The sequence below is a fragment of the Condylura cristata genome, unplaced genomic scaffold, assembly GCF_000260355.1.
Source record: "Condylura cristata isolate star-nosed mole 26May11 unplaced genomic scaffold, ConCri1.0 scaffold00001, whole genome shotgun sequence".
In the NCBI taxonomy this organism is placed as follows: domain Eukaryota; kingdom Metazoa; phylum Chordata; class Mammalia; order Eulipotyphla; family Talpidae; genus Condylura; species Condylura cristata.
This window is the reverse complement of record NW_004567102.1, coordinates 41,100,077-41,116,246: the sequence shown is the minus strand read 5'-3', so window position 1 is coordinate 41,116,246 and position 16,170 is coordinate 41,100,077. Positions and strand designations below refer to the sequence as shown.

General features: G+C 36.8%; 1 protein-coding gene across 2 annotated transcripts in view; it reads left to right on the top strand.

Moving 5' to 3' along the window:
• The first annotated feature begins 439 nt into the window (after window positions 1–439).
• EPHA7 (EPH receptor A7) overlaps window positions 440–16,170 on the top strand; it is a 160,736-nt gene continuing 145,005 nt past the window's right edge. For both annotated transcript variants that reach the window (XM_004673705.2, XM_004673704.2), the window contains exons 1-3: window positions 440–794; window positions 5,070–5,134; window positions 8,816–9,485. In XM_004673705.2, the coding sequence (XP_004673762.1) occupies window positions 698–794; window positions 5,070–5,134; window positions 8,816–9,485 (832 nt within the window). In that variant the 5' untranslated portion in view covers window positions 440–697. The remainder of the gene's footprint in view (window positions 795–5,069; window positions 5,135–8,815; window positions 9,486–16,170) is intronic.

The following is a 16,170-nucleotide window of genomic DNA, read 5'->3' as shown; positions in this document are numbered from 1 at the left end:
CAGCTCATTTCACTGTCCCGGCTCCGTGCTGGGTAGCTGAGAGACAGCTTGCATCGCCTCTCGTTTCTGAAAGACTGCAGGAGTATCGCAGTAAACAGGAGTGTAAAGTGGGAGCGTTATTCTCGGATTTATTCTGCTTCACCAAAGCTGAGGCTGCTGAAGTCTGAGCATCCATAGCAGCGCGCACCTCGGCAGCCTACGACTTGCTCTCACTCTGAGCATCCCGAGCAAGTCGAGAGCTCAGAACCTGGAGGGAATCCTGGGCCCGCAACCTGACTCCGCTCACCACCGATTGGCCCACGCCCCGAACTCCGCCCCCGCGGTCGGGGCGGAGGTTTCGCCTGGACCCGCCCCCTAGCCCTGGGAATCGCCGCCTGGCAGGCCGGCTGCGCCTGCCACTCAGCCCGAGTGGCGGAGGCTTTCGACTCCGAGCCCCGCCCCCTCCCCCCTAATTGATATTATTGGAGTGTGGAGCAAGCGGCCGGTCTGCAGTCGGAGACTTGCAGGCAGCAAACACGGTGCGAACGAACAGGAGGGGGGAGGGGGGGAATAAAAAAGCTAAACGTGGAGCAGCCGGCCGGAGATCTAGAGGGGGATCGATGCGAGGAGCGCAATTAAAGAAACCCCACTTCGGAGCAAACAGCATTTAAAAAGCTGCGACTCAACTGAAACCTAAAATAAAACCTGCTCATGCACCATGGTTTTTCAAACTCGGCACCCTTCATGGATTATTTTATGCTACATCTGGCTGCTCCGCTTTGCACATACCGGGGAAGCACAGGCTGCGAAGGAAGGTAAGACGATGTTGGAAAGCAAAGTTTGTTCTGACTTATTTATTTAGCTGTCTGTCTACCTGCACCAGTCCGCTTGTCCGCGGGCTGCCGGCCGCGCCTCCGGCGCCGGGCGACCCTCCCCCGCCGGCTCCCCGCCCCCTCACCGCTCGGGCAGCTACAGGCCGGCGGGCAGCGAGTGGGGCTGCTTCTAGCCGCCGGCAGCCTTGCGCCCCAGGGTCGTCCGCCCGACGGGAGCAACGTTTGTGGCGCGGGCAGTCTGGAGGGCGTGAGCAGCAGCGGAGAGCAGAGGGGTGGGGTGGAGGGGACGATCGGCACGCGCTTGCTCTAGGAACCCGAGCGGGTCAGGGCTCTCCTCCAGCCTCTCCTCTTCCTCCTCGCGGTGTTTTCCTCCGGCGGGGTACGCAGCGGCCAGAGTTGGTCGGAGACTGGGGAGTGTTGCCCGTGATGTCCCGGCTAGCCCGCTGGTGAGCGCTCGAGTCTGAAGCCTTCCCAGTGGAGCCGTGACTTGTGTGAGCTCCGAACGCTCGGGTTACTAATGAAGTGCTCACTGCGTCGAAGGAGGCGGCGCGGGCCTGCGGTTGGTGCTCGGCCGCCAGCGCGGAACAATAACGGCGCGGAGGTGAAGCGGGAGAGCGGCGCGCACCCGGAGGGCCGGGGACATCCATTCAGAGTGCGCCGCTCGCGGGGCTCGCCGGCCGCGGAGACAGCGGCAGCCCCGCGGGGATCGGCAGAGCTGGAGAGGCAGGGGGCGGTCTGGGGCTGTGCAGTTGACTTGGAGATACCGCCTGGGCGACTGAGCCCCCCAAGATCGGACCCACAGTCCGGCAGTTGAGGAGTCCAGTGGTCAAACCTCGCGAAAAAACCCAGAGCCTGAGGGCTAGTTTAGATTGATGAAAGCAGGTTTCATTTCAGCAGCCACTTACGCATGTATATGATTATTTTATTATTTTTTTTTCTTCTTTGAGTCATTGACAGAAGGTAAAATACCTTTTGGTGCCTGTAGTCGGAGCTGGGGAAAAATAAATCATGTCAATGGTAATGTCATGCTTTTGAGCAGTGGTACAATCAACCTCCACCTCCCCATCTTCTAGGATGGAAGTCTGAGGCTTTATTTCAGATATTTAAAGGCGGAATATAATAATTGCTTGTTCCTGAACCGTGGAGGATGCAAGATTTGTTATCAGATTTAGGTCATGCTGGTGGTGATGGGGAGGGGAGCAGTGGCTGCTTATCGCTGCTATGGGCTTTATCTGTCTCGGAAAACTTAGTGACTTAGTGCTGCTTTTCTTTATTCTTTCAGTGAACCCCTCTTCATTCACGCAAACCACTCCCCAGCCCAACGCTAAGCCCTATTCTTTGATCCAGCGTGACCTTCTGACCCCAGTTTCCACATCTGCAACCTGTATTGGCGCTGAACCCATTCAGAGAAAACAGTGACGGCGCTGTCGGTTATGCATTTGCAGATGAAACAACATCTGCTAGAAACACACACTCAGACACACCAAAAACTCCATTTCTACTCGCATGACCCTGGGATCAGGAGCATTTAGTCCCGGAATCTTGTACTAATTCCTCCGAAATAGCGGGACGTGAGCAAAAGTTTGCACCTCAGCTGCGAAGCCCGGCGCGCGAGCTCATGCAGACCGGGGCGGGAGTTTGAGCTATAAATAACTGCATCACTAGGGGGAGAGGTTTCAGCAGCCAGAATGTCTCGCTCGTTTTTCTCTTCTGGGTGCAAGATACGTGGAGAGGATTCTGATTCCAGGAGACGGGATTTTTTAAATGCAGAAGTGAGATGTTTAAAAGGCGGGCGGGGGTGGCGCGTGCTCCTGGCTTCTTTCGGTGGCAACACTTTCTGCGCCCGGTGGCGACCAAGCATTGCCATTCTGGGAGCCAGCGATCCTCGAGGCAGTACCATTTTACCCAGGGGCGTCTTTTGGCAACCACCTAGAGCAGGTGTCTGACCTTCTCCGGTAGCTGGAGGAAGGTGTGAGACCGCCTTCCTTCACTTTCCCATACATGATCTCTTGGGGGAGGTCAGTTACCGCTACTGCGAGCGCCTGTATAGGTCAGAGTCTGACGCTTGGAGGCGAACTGCAGCTGCTGCTTTTCCTCTCGGTAAATGCCACCGCCAGATTCCTTGGAGGAGACGCTTCCCGAAAGCCTCTCTCCTCTCTGCTCCTTCAGGGCGCCACCGGTTCCCTGGAGTGTCCAGGTCTGGCGAAGGCGTAATGGATGCTCGGCGCGGCGGGCACGCCCGTCTGGCAGCCCCCGCCCCGCCCCGCTCCGCCCCGCCCCGGCCCCCACCGCTGACCGCGCTGCCCCTGGCCAGCTAGTCTCGCGCCTCGCCCTTACCCTCACCCGGCGGGCTCGGTGGGGCGTGGGATCCTCAGCCCGGGACGGTGCGTTCTGGGCCCTGCTAGGTCGCGGGGCGCTGCGCCTCCGCGGGCGTAAAGGGAGGAAGGTTCTTGGTGCTCGGAGCGGGAAGGCGAAAGCGCACACTTGCGGGTGTATCCGGAGAGCTGACAGCAGGGAGGGAGACACGCTGATCACTTTCGAGCTGCTTTTGATTAAATGCTCCGGGTCCTGTTTCTGTTTTGATTTTAAACCTTAGTTTGTCTCTCTCTTAACTTGTTTGCCATCTCCACCCCGCGGTGGTCCCTGGCTCCACCCCAGGCTGTGCTGAGGGTTAACGGAACTGCAGTAAACAATAATCACAAGACCTATTTCACTTTCAAAAACGACCCTAGAAGGTCACTTGGGTTTAAAAATCCACTTATTTCTTGTCAGTATAGAGGAAAAAAAAAAAACAAAAATAATAAATCATCTCAAAAGGAGAGTACGCAGACCCCACGTAGTTTTCTGTGCTTCTTCTCTATTGTTGAGGACAACAAATAAACTTTAAAAATTACTTCATGTAAATTCACGAGTCCAACGATTTAGTAATGTTCCAAGTACGAAATACAACTTGGCATTTTAAAAGTGTGTTTCTCCCCTTAGTTGAATGAGTATCCAGCATTTGTGGCCAAGGTTTGTGCTGTCATAGCCTCCCCAGAGTCTTTAAACATAAAACAATTGTGAAAGTGTCTATATCTACTTAAAAATACAGGGAGTAACTTTGACTAGAATGGACTTGAACACATCGTCAACTATTCCTTTGTTTCCCCAGCATAACAAATTTTCATTACCTTTCAAATACATACCTTTAGTAATTATTTGAAAGTTCATGGAAACATACTTTTTAACCCCACATTTTAATATTTTACTGAGGTCGTTAAGCATATTTACATACTTGAAAATGTATTCACCATTGTTTCTAGACAAATTGCTATTTTCGTTAAAGTTCCATAAAGTCAGATAAATATTTTTAAAGAGTGAAAAGAAAGTAGTTCTGAAACCATGAGCCAGTTTGAGTAAAAAATGGATGCTTATAAAGGCAAGTGCCCTAAAATGTAATAAAATATATCAAGTTGGAGCCATGATCTAAATAATGGCATTTTAAGAAATTTGGTTTATGCTATCAGAACATTTGCATTCATATAAGTATTATGCTTTTTGATACCAAAAAAGTAGAATGAAGTATTTGTAAAAGAATCAGTTTACCATCTAGTGCTTTGAAATATTTGGAAATTAAAGAAATAGAAATATTTTTAAAATGTGTTTTGCTAGTCTATTTTACATATATGTGTCTATATATATATATGTTGTATATATGTGTATATATATGTATCCTGTACATAATAGACAATTTGTTTTCCCATGATAATACTGCTTAATGTAGTTTTTAACTGTATTCATGTTGGCTGAAGAGAAGATGCAGTAGATGATAAGTTCTTTAAAAAATTAAACTCCAATTCTCAAAAGGCTGTAGGAAATACTTTTGGCAGAATATTACAAATTAATGACTGGCTGCAAAGTATATGGATTTATGCTTTGTTACTGTATTATACAGAATTTGGAGGGCTTAAGCTCTTTATAATATATAATTACTGGGAGTATATCACATAGCCATTTTTACACTTACTCTCATGCTACTTTGAATTTTTAAGATTAAATATTTTAATTAAAAAATAACCAAGTATAAAATGGGTATTTAAACATTTTTCCTCTCTAACAAAGTGGAATAGATTATGAATGAGTATTCGTTCACCATTAATTTATATAAGTAAAGGTGTATATATTTTAAATCATGAAATGGTAGATTCATGTTAGTAACTTTTACTTTTGTGTTTAAATTTTTATGTAACTTTGGGAAATAAAAACTTTCTTTTTCAGTACTACTGCTGGATTCTAAAGCACAACAAACAGAATTGGAATGGATTTCCTCTCCACCCAATGGGGTAAGTGCTTTTCCTCTTAAAAATGACCATTTACCTTTAAAGTAAGAAACAATACCTTTTTCCTTCCCCCTCACCCCCTGTGAGAAATTCTTCATATTTAAACTTTGAATTTCAATTTTCTTATTAAATACGCTGTTCTGTTAATAGGAGACATTGAGCTCTTTGAATAGCAAAGGTATACTTAGAAAATAGGGAAATGAATAAAAAAATCTCTATAACCGTAATTTTTTGAGCTCTTATTGTGAGTAGAATCATACCTCAAGTTTCAAGCTATAAATGCTAACTAATTGCAGGGAACATTCCTTTCACAAACTCACAAACTCTTTAGTTGCTTTGTATTTCCTTGGTATAATCACCAGGTAGGTTGTATATATAGCTCTTCAAAACAGTAGGTAATCTGTTTTCTTCTTTGAAAAACAGCTTTAGCAACATTCAAAATGTACTTTTAAAAGTTAAAGCTAATATGCTCAGTATTTTAGTGTAAAGTTTGCTGTAAAATACTTGAAATACGCAGATTTATATTATGTGCTCTCTGCTGTTATTAATCAGAAGTGAGAGTAGATCATGCATATTACAGTAAAAAACCCACTACAATAAATATGAATGAAAAGCATCCAATAGAAATCTATGAAAAGATAAACCCTAAAAAAGTTCTGATTATTACGTTCGATGTATGAGGAAAGGTATATTTACTTTAATTTATTTCAATCTGTATGCCCTCATGTCTTATTTTAATTGTGAGAGAGATACAATCTTTCTCTCTTGTTAAGAAAATTGGCTCTGAGGAAAAGAGAAATTACTCCATTGTTACTTAAGTTATTGCTAGAAACTAAACTATGGAGTCAAAGTATAAATGAGGATACAAAAGGTATAAAAATTATGCAAAGAGAAGAATGAATGTTTGAAGCGTTGTTTTAAGTATAACAGCATCATAAAATCAATGTCATGAGCCGAAATTTGAGCATACAAATCTGTTTAAGATACTCAGATTTTTCTCTAAATTAACATTTGAGAGATTGCTTAAGATTGTGTTGTAGGTCTCTGTGTGAAAAAAATGACAAATATTTTACTGATTAAAATTAAAGTATTGAGTTTGAAGTATGCATGTCATGCTTTTCTGAAAGTAGTTTCCACAAGTAAAATAATATACTTTTTAGGAAGACAGTCACAATAAAAAATGAAATACCTTTCTTGCCAGTGACAGATGTAGCCCATTTTCTACCATCCATCAATTAAAACAGAGAGAGATAGAAGTTGGTTTTTATCTCTAAGGAGAAGTAAACTGATATATGATTGTAGTATTTCATCCATGTAGTTCATAAAATGATAAATTGTCACTGTCTATGTTATCTTGGACTCAAATGGGCATTTTATCAGTCCAGAGTATCTTGAGTTAACAGTTAACTCTACTTATCTCTAGGAATCGACAGGTAATAATAAAAAATGATGATTGACAATATTTTACAAATGTGATTAAATGTCTAACTAGAAACAAAATGTTATAAATGTATGTTTCTAGAATATATTTTTATAAACATACCATGAAAGTATAGTATCTGAATTAAGACTTTCTATCCCAGTATATTGCCATTTGTGAAAATGATTGCATTCTCTTAGAAAGTGAGATAATAAAATATGAGTTCTGTTCAATTCATTTACATAGTCATATTATTTGTTCTCAATACAATGTTATGTTAAAACTTATCCTCTGAGAATTAAATTTTTGAATAAAAATTAAATTAACTGAGTTTCATACATTGTAAAATTGATTTTTCACACACAGAACAAAATACTGTAGTTGTTCTTGAAGTTAGGAAAAGGAATTCTTGAGATATATCTTTCTGTAATTGCTAGACTTGATTTCTTCAAACTGGGGAATTGTTAAAATGAGCACAATTATCTTTGGAGTTTTTGACTTTTTGGAAGATACCATTATTAGTTGTAATTTTTGAAATAGTTTTAGTCTAATCTAGAGACTAAATCTACCTGTCAAAGGGGATGAATTTGGGTATATTTGACTAATGGCCATTCAAACAGATTATAAGCAGTTAACTGAAACAAAGGGAAACTGTGCTTACCTTTAACTAGTCACAAACTTTAGATGTCATTAGTAAATCTGAACATGATAATTGGTTCTTTGCTTCGTAATACTTGGCTGTTTATAGTAAAGTTGCAGCAGATATAATACGTTTCTGAATTATGGCCTGTTACATAATTTGTCAGTTATCTAAGAATGAGTTTTAAGAGTATATTAATATTTTGTGTACCATTATGCAAATTGATTCTGCGATCAAGTCTTGCAAATAAAATTTGTTTATTAGTTTATTTTCCATCTTAAAATAATAAAGATTGCATGCAGTGTGACTTTGAACTTGAGTACTAATACACTTTTTTTTATATTTGGCATTTCACATAGGGGGAGTGAATATAGGTAGATGAGAATTTCACTTACGTTATAAATGTAAAGTGAATTTTATTTTTTTAATCATGGTAAGGAAGGATATAAGGATCTCCCTTGTGTGGTGAAAGGGGGTACGTCTCAGCACTATGAAGCCATCTGCATCCACTGCAGTTTGAGTTTGATCCCAGGCCAGGAAGGTAATGCATAGGTCAGGGAAGTGACACATATGGTGCAGTAGGTCCTTGTGTCTGGCCTGAAGCTCCTCTCAGCAGTGTGTTTCATTCAGTCTGCCTGTTCTGCTCCCCACTCTCTCTCTGGTGAACCCTTTCAACCCTCGCACTGCTGGCCTACGCCCAGCTCTTATATGCATAAATAAAGTCTTTAAAAAAGGATATAAGCAACTGTTATTTTAGTTGTGATGGCTATTATAGGTGACAGAAATTAATTTACTAATGTACAATATAGGTTATATATGGTTTGACCTTTAAAATTGCAAATTTTATGAAACTTAATTTTTTTAGTGGAAATATAGATTATGCATTTGCTATACTATACACTTTATAAGTATATGAGTGGACATTCTTAAACATCTGAATTTTTTCTGCCAGAAAATTTAACTGAAAAAGGATCCAGCATGCTGACTCGCCACCTACATATTTATGGGACTTTATATACAATGTTATACATAACTTAGCAGTGTACAAATACCACTGTAAAATGTTACCCTATTATATTTTATTTTGAACAGATGCCGAAGAGTCCATATTAAAAATATCAACATGTTGTGAAATGCTTTTCATATTTCAGAGTGCCAGTGGAATTTTCTTCAGTGTTTTTAGATTTTTGTCTACATTGAAATATATTATCAATACTTAAAATGACAGTTTATCAAAAATTCTGCCATATATCTGTATGTGTATTTATTAAATAGTAATTTAAATTGTACATTCTAGTCTATACAAAGTATGATTTCAGTGGAGGCTATAGACATAAGCAAACATGTAAAAAGAAACACTAATACACAGCAAACAGATACTAAACAAAATGAAATATTTATTGTATGTACAAACAATGCAAACAGCCTAAATGATGTTCAGCCACCCACCAGGATGAAGCTAAACTGAAAATCCTGTATTCTCAGGTTACAGTATTTTGCCAGTGTCGAAATTCACCTAACGAAAAGATTCCCATTTTATGCTATACTAGAGATTGTTGATGCCGTTCAGTAACAAAGTGTTTATTTTTGCTGCATGACTGATGACCTTTTTTAAATTTTACAGTGGGAAGAAATTAGTGGTTTGGATGAGAACTATACCCCCATACGAACATACCAGGTGTGCCAAGTCATGGAACCCAACCAAAACAACTGGCTGCGGACTAACTGGATTTCAAAAGGCAATGCACAAAGGATTTTTGTAGAATTGAAATTCACCCTGAGGGATTGTAACAGTCTTCCTGGAGTATTGGGAACCTGCAAGGAAACCTTTAATTTGTACTATTATGAAACAGACTATGACACTGGCAGGAATATAAGAGAAAACCTCTATGTAAAAATAGACACCATTGCTGCAGATGAAAGTTTTACTCAAGGTGACCTTGGTGAAAGAAAGATGAAGCTTAACACTGAGGTGAGAGAGATTGGACCTTTGTCCAAAAAGGGATTCTATCTTGCCTTTCAGGATGTAGGGGCTTGCATAGCATTGGTTTCTGTCAAAGTGTACTACAAGAAGTGCTGGTCCATTATTGAGAACTTAGCTGTCTTTCCAGATACAGTGACTGGTTCAGAATTTTCCTCTTTAGTCGAGGTTCGAGGGACATGTGTCAGCAGTGCAGAGGAAGAGGCGGAAAACTCCCCCAGGATGCACTGCAGTGCAGAAGGAGAATGGTTAGTGCCCATTGGAAAATGTATCTGCAAAGCAGGCTACCAGCAAAAAGGCGACACTTGTGAACGTAAGTAATAAGTTTTATTAATATTCCACTTTGCATTTTTTTTATTTTGCTGTCAGAAACTTCTAAGAAAGAGTAATTATTTGAACAAGTGAGTATATACCTGCAGCTCCATTCAGTAGGTCTTAAACAGAGTTACTGTTGAATTTGTCAGTGATTGCCCACAGTGATAATCTGCACTGTACATTGTACAATAAATACCTGCAATAATGATTCTTGTTACCAAAATTTAACTTGCCCTGTGGGCCACACAGAAGTCAATGGTTGCATGTTAGGCTATGAGACATAAAAGAGGTGAAGGGGCAGAGTGAGGTGGTGTTAATCAGTATTTAATGATAGGTGATTCCTCCTGCTTTTAAACCCATGCTATCTAGACCAAGAAGAGAGGTTACCAGGGCTGCTAACAAGATATTTCCTGTGACAGGACAGGCAGAGCATATACAAGTACATTGACGGACTTTTTTTTTTTTTTTTTATAAATTGTAAAACTTGATACAAAATCATCACATTTCACTTGATAAATCTCTGAGCTTTTTTCTGTCAAGGTTGTATTTTTTCTAAATAATAAAATTAATGGCTTTCTGATACGTCATCAAGGATCCCATTTTTCTATTTAAAATTGTGTCACTTGGACTTCAAGGTTAATAGGTATTTTTCTGTTTGTAGATAGTCTCAGCAATATCTTGTGAGTTTGTATTGCTTGTGTTTCTTTTAACCTAACATACAGAACATAGTATATTCCAAAATAGCTTTTGTATATTCTTTGTACTTCTATCCATGTGCATAATAATATATTTGTAAATCCTAGGTAAGTTATAAGAAATTGTAGTTAGTAATAATTATTTTAGCCAGAGTTTTTGATAAATTAAGTATAGACACTCCATCAAATACTTACATATACCAGTTTATTTAATTAGTTGGAGGTATCATTGTCATCTCTGTTTTTTAGAATAGAAAATTGGGACTCTCGAGTAAATTTCTTGCTTGCACTTAATTTAGTAATATTTGTATTAGCTTAGATTTAATCTCAGCTCATTCTCATGCCAGAGCCTGGGATTTTAGTGTCAGTATTGCCCTTGTCTCTATCACAAAGCGAGGAGAACTTAGTAAATATTATCATTTCATTCTTGAGCTTAAATGTCTTGTTTATAGTTGTTGAGGGCACAAGTCACATTACTTTCACATAAAATTCTCATTTTATTAAAATATTTAAACAAGAAGTAATAATTAATGTATTATCCCATACAGTCACCAATAACCATTCAGGTTCTGAAAAGGGACTGTTATAAATTGAGATGTGCTGGAAGTATAAATTAAGCCCTGGATTTTGAACATTTATACATAAAGAGAGAATGTAATATTCATCATTATAAATTTTTAAAAATTATGCTTACATGTTAAAATAAGCAAGCCAGATATATTGGGTTACATAAAATGTAAAATTAATTTTGACTTATTTTTACTCTTTTAATGAGGCTCGTAGAAGTTTAAAGTTACATTTGTAGCTCACCTTCTGTTTCTATTGGTCACATCCTTCGATGGAGTAACTACAATGTGGAACAAATATATATATGCATATATATATATATATATATATTTCTGTTGTGGCTGAAAAGGTAAATATGGCATAGATGGTCACTGATATGCCAAGCACCCTATAACCTAGCTCTCGGTTATCATCCATGCCATAGTGGACACTCTGTGATATGAACTTGGAGCAGAACAATCGGAGATGTTCATAGATTATGGTGCTACAGGCAAGTTAAGCAACTCCCTTTGACATTCCTGGAGAAGTCAAACCTACATATGTGCATATGCCTTCTTCCCATACCCCTCTTAGGCCGTATTTCTTATTGAGTAAAAACTCCCGCACTTTCCATATATGTGAAAATCAAAAACTGATGAAGATTTATCACAACTAGTAGGCAAAATGCTATCCCACCAGGTAAGTATAGAGATATTCTCTGTTAGCTATTTTAATTTACAAAACTGAACTATTTTTATTGATTGGAAGTGAACAGCAGTTACTTGGAAATGATGGTGGACTCTAACAGTAACTATTATTTTAAAAAGATTAAGAACATACTGTTATCCTCTACTATGTATACAACCAATTCAGGAGTACATATTTTGATTATATGACAGTTGAATGTAAAACTTTTTTACAGTTAAAAATAGGAAACATAAAAAATAAAGAGGAATTAACACTAATGTGCACAGTGAAATTTGTCTAAGCAGAAACTAGGAAATAGAATTAATTAGAACTCTTACAAAGTTCAAAAGAAACTTAAAGTATCTTTTTGTTTCTTTTTATGTCATTTAACACAAATGATTTCTAAATTTGCCTACTTAAAAAGCATAGGAAAACTTGCAATCTTATATTTCTAAGTATCTAATTTAATAAAAAAGTAATCTTTAATTATGCAAAAGAGATTTATTACTGTGACGAAGTCTCCAATTTATTCCAGGGAGAAAAATCATCTCATTTAATGTGATGCTATAAAAATTCACATTCATTTATTTTGGTTTCAAGAAGTGGAACCACATTTGAGTACCAAAATTGTCACCTGCAAATTATACTAAGGTATTTAAAAATAAAGTAAAATTACTTCACTATCATCTACATTAATTCTGGGATGGAATGGGTAGAATCAGATACTGATAGAGTTCATTAAGGGGAAAAAAATCATGACCTATTGAGTCAAGATGCCTTGTTAAGAGTTCAACTGAAAGATTGTGCGCACATTGTTATAAGTAAATTGTTTATCACCTAAATTTCTTAATTTTTAACTTTGGTGATATTAACAAATAGAATTAAATTTTTTACACTTAACTGTGGCACTAAGTTCCTTTGCAAAAACACTTCCTCTTTGGCTTAATTCCAGCACATTGCATTGAGAGTACTTGCCTCTGGAATCAATCCAGCCTGCCTTTATAGTATTTCTCCTGTTTCCTTTCAATGATCCTGTTAAGAGTTTGAAAACAAATTCCAGTCCCATATTGAGGAAAACTGAAGTGTTTGGGAGAGGATGCTAGTGAGTTCCTAGCCAAAAGAGACCGGTTAGCCGCTTAAAGACAAGTTTTATCTGTTCGGCCCATTGCGATCTATTTCATTATTATTTGAGATCTGAACAACTATGAAAATTGACTACAGTTTTGATCTGTTGACATAGAAACATCTTTTTCCCTTTGTTAAAATGGAAAAAGAAAAACTTTGAAAACCAAATGTTTCTTAAGTCTACTAATATATGTTGAACTTAATGACTAATTGTTTAAAATTGTGCTTTTATAAAGACCATTTTTGCAATCATTTAAAAATATATAATTCTAGTAAGTCGGCATAATTTTATTGTTGAAAAAGTTGTTTTGTTTTGCATTTTTTGCCTTTGAAGTCCCATCACCTGTTTGTAAACTAGCCTATATATTTTCTTAGATAAATATATCTGAAAAAAACTAAGTGTAGATTATATTTTACATACATAAATATTTTCAGAAGACTCATACACTTATGTTCTGAAATGTACTTTGAAAATTTTGGAACTTTACTATTAAAAAAAAAAGAATAGTCTTTGTCAAAGTATAAACTGAACATTGTAATTTGAATTTGTATAGGACATTTGCTTTTTAGCTTAACTTATTAATAATGCAAAAAGGAGTTTGCTAAGTAAAGAAATGTTATGGGGAGTGAATGATATTTCATGTACATTTTCATTTTATCATTTAATCATTATTATATCTCTAAGAGGTGGAAAGTATTACTTTTTCACTCTTCCGACACAGAAGAAACTGAAGTTCAAGGATAGTAATAATTCACAAAACTGGACAAGAATCCAAGATCTTGTTTATCAATTCAAGTCTTTTTACTCTATAACACTATATTGCTTCTGAAAATTTGCCCTGGACTTTTAAACAAAAAGCTTTAGGTACTGAAGCACTATTAAGACTTAATTCTAAGGAGAGTGACTATGCCTAGTTTGCCTGGGTAATTATTTTATTTATAAATACCACCTCTTTTTACTTTCAAAAATGTCCTATTTGGATGATAAAATCTATGAAGACCCTAAACCTAAAAATTCCAAGGATATAGTGAAGTTTGTATGCACATATTTCAGAACATAAAGGTGTAATTTCTTAAATATTTTAAATTAAAGAAAATTAGAAATATCCTTTTTAATGACTTCATATAAAAGGCAATTCAAATAATCATAGATTTTGTATTTTTATTAGTAGGAATTTCCCAAATTAAATTTGAATTTCCCAATTAATAGGCTTCTTAAGAGTTTTCAATTAATAAAATAACAAGTCTGTCATTATTTTAATATGTAATTTATGGATATACATATAAGTTCAATACATTTAAATATCCATTGAACTTTATCTTATTCACAATACTTTAAAGTTGTTTTTGTTTATTGGATTTTTGAAAACCATGTGTTTTTTTTTTTCCCCACAAAAAGCTACTCTGTAATATATACCATGCATTTTCATAATTCTTTATAGTACATAATGCTTATACCCAATACATATAGAAATTGAGGATACACTGTACTTTTAATAGCTTAGAGGTTAGAGTCACAGAGTTTTTAAATTCTGGCTCCACAGAATACCAGGTGCATAAACTAGGACAATCTCTCTAAGCTTTAATTTCCTTAAGTATAAATTGGGACTAATAAAAATAGTACCTCCCTCACAGGGTTCTTGTCAGAATTGAATGAAATAATGCATATAAAAATCCTAAGAATAGTATCTGGGACATAGCAAATAATCAATGAATGCTTTCTTTCATCTTATTATTAATAATGTAAAAAGGAGTTTGCTAAGTAGAGAAATCTTATGAGGAGTGAATGATATTTCATAAGCCACAAATAGTTAAATGACTTTTGAGTCAGTGATCTCAACCTACTAGTTTATCTAAGATGATTCAAAAAAAGAAAACAACTTTCCATATAACCATTTCTTCCCCTTATCAATGTATGTGATTTTAAATATTGAAAATCAACCAAATTTCCCAACTAAATGTGCATCATAACCTTGATTGAACTTGGTCCTTAAAATATCGATGATGTATTCTAGAAGTTATGAATTATTCTAGTAATAATTTCGAGTGAAAAAAGATATGAATTTTATATACACTGATAACAAAATATGATTAGGGAAAGAATAATTGAGAGTCTCAATATCACAGTGAGTGTTTCAGAGTGGTAGAATTGTAGGTATTCTTTATCCTGTTTTAATGGGTTGAGCATTAGCATTTTTTAACAGTGTAATTATGTTATATGTAACTTGTTAGCTCAAACAAGGACAACTTGAATTGTATCTTCAAAATAAGAGTTTTCAAATTAAGTTAGCATCTGTATAAATTACTGGTCTCAGGTGATATAGCAGGCATCGTTAAAATGATTTAAAAAGTAGACAGTTAAGGCAGTAAAAGAAAATCTTTTTTTTTTTTATTACTGATGTTAAGAGTTGTTTTTAGCTGTGATTTATATACATTAATTCACTTTTTATTTTATTCAATCATTTTAGAGAATTGTGGCTACTCATTTCATATACTTGATAGGCACTATTAGGCTTTTTACTGAAGTGTTATACTACTTGTACCTTAAGTTATATTTGTAAGTAAATATATGTGCCCACTTTTATGTAATGAAATTGAAGTACAGTGAAATATTGTTGAGTATGGACAATCACATAAAGAGTGGTAAACCACTGTTTAAACAGGGTGGTCTGGCTCCAGAATGCTCCTCTCTACTCCCTAACCAATACTTTCCACAGTATCTTTATAGATGAACATTTTATCTATTGCAAGTTCTTTAATTTTTTTTTGGTATCATCCTTTTCTTTGGTGAAAGATAATACAAATACAAACTTTTTTCACTATAATCCCTTCAAAATACAAATATCCTAAATATGCCATCTATAATCTAGTTCTTTCTTTGAAATCTAGTGAATATGTATTTTGTAAAGCACAGCTAGTATCGTTTTATTGTTCAGAAAACTTTAGGTTCCTAATTACCAATAAAATTATCTATTTTCTTAGGCTGGCCTTTAAATCCCGGTGACGTGTGCCGGATATTCTTTTCTAACATTTGATCGCATATTTATCATATTGGAAGTCTCTGCTCCCGCTGCATAACAGTATTTTACTCTACAGTAAGAACAGCTACAGCTATTGCCATGATGTCTTTGTTGCTTAACATTTGGCCTCATCTGCAGAAAATCAAATTTTCCATCTTAGCCTCTCACACTTATCTATTGTACCTTAAGCTTACAAATTTATAGCTTCTTCACTGACCTTTCTCTTCAGAATTCTAATAGTAGTATGGCAGCACTGTTTTCATGCGTCCTTACCAAGCCTTGCTTTTTTCTGGCTGCACTTACTCCTTCAGCCTCTCTTTACAATTTTAAACTAAATATCAACTTTAAATTAAATATCAACTGATAGGTGATCTCCCCTTGTGAATTATTATAAATACTTATTATCGTTTTCCCTGCGGAAATCGTGTTTTTTATTTTAATCATTATACTTAATTTCCTTTTACTACACCTTGTATTTAATAACAAACCTTACTTTTCACTTTTTAACCTACCTTTGATAGCACAGTTCCTGACTTTACCTAAATCTTACAATAAATGTGATTAAAATCTAATCATACACTACTGACTGCTAAGGCAGATATTTTCTTTT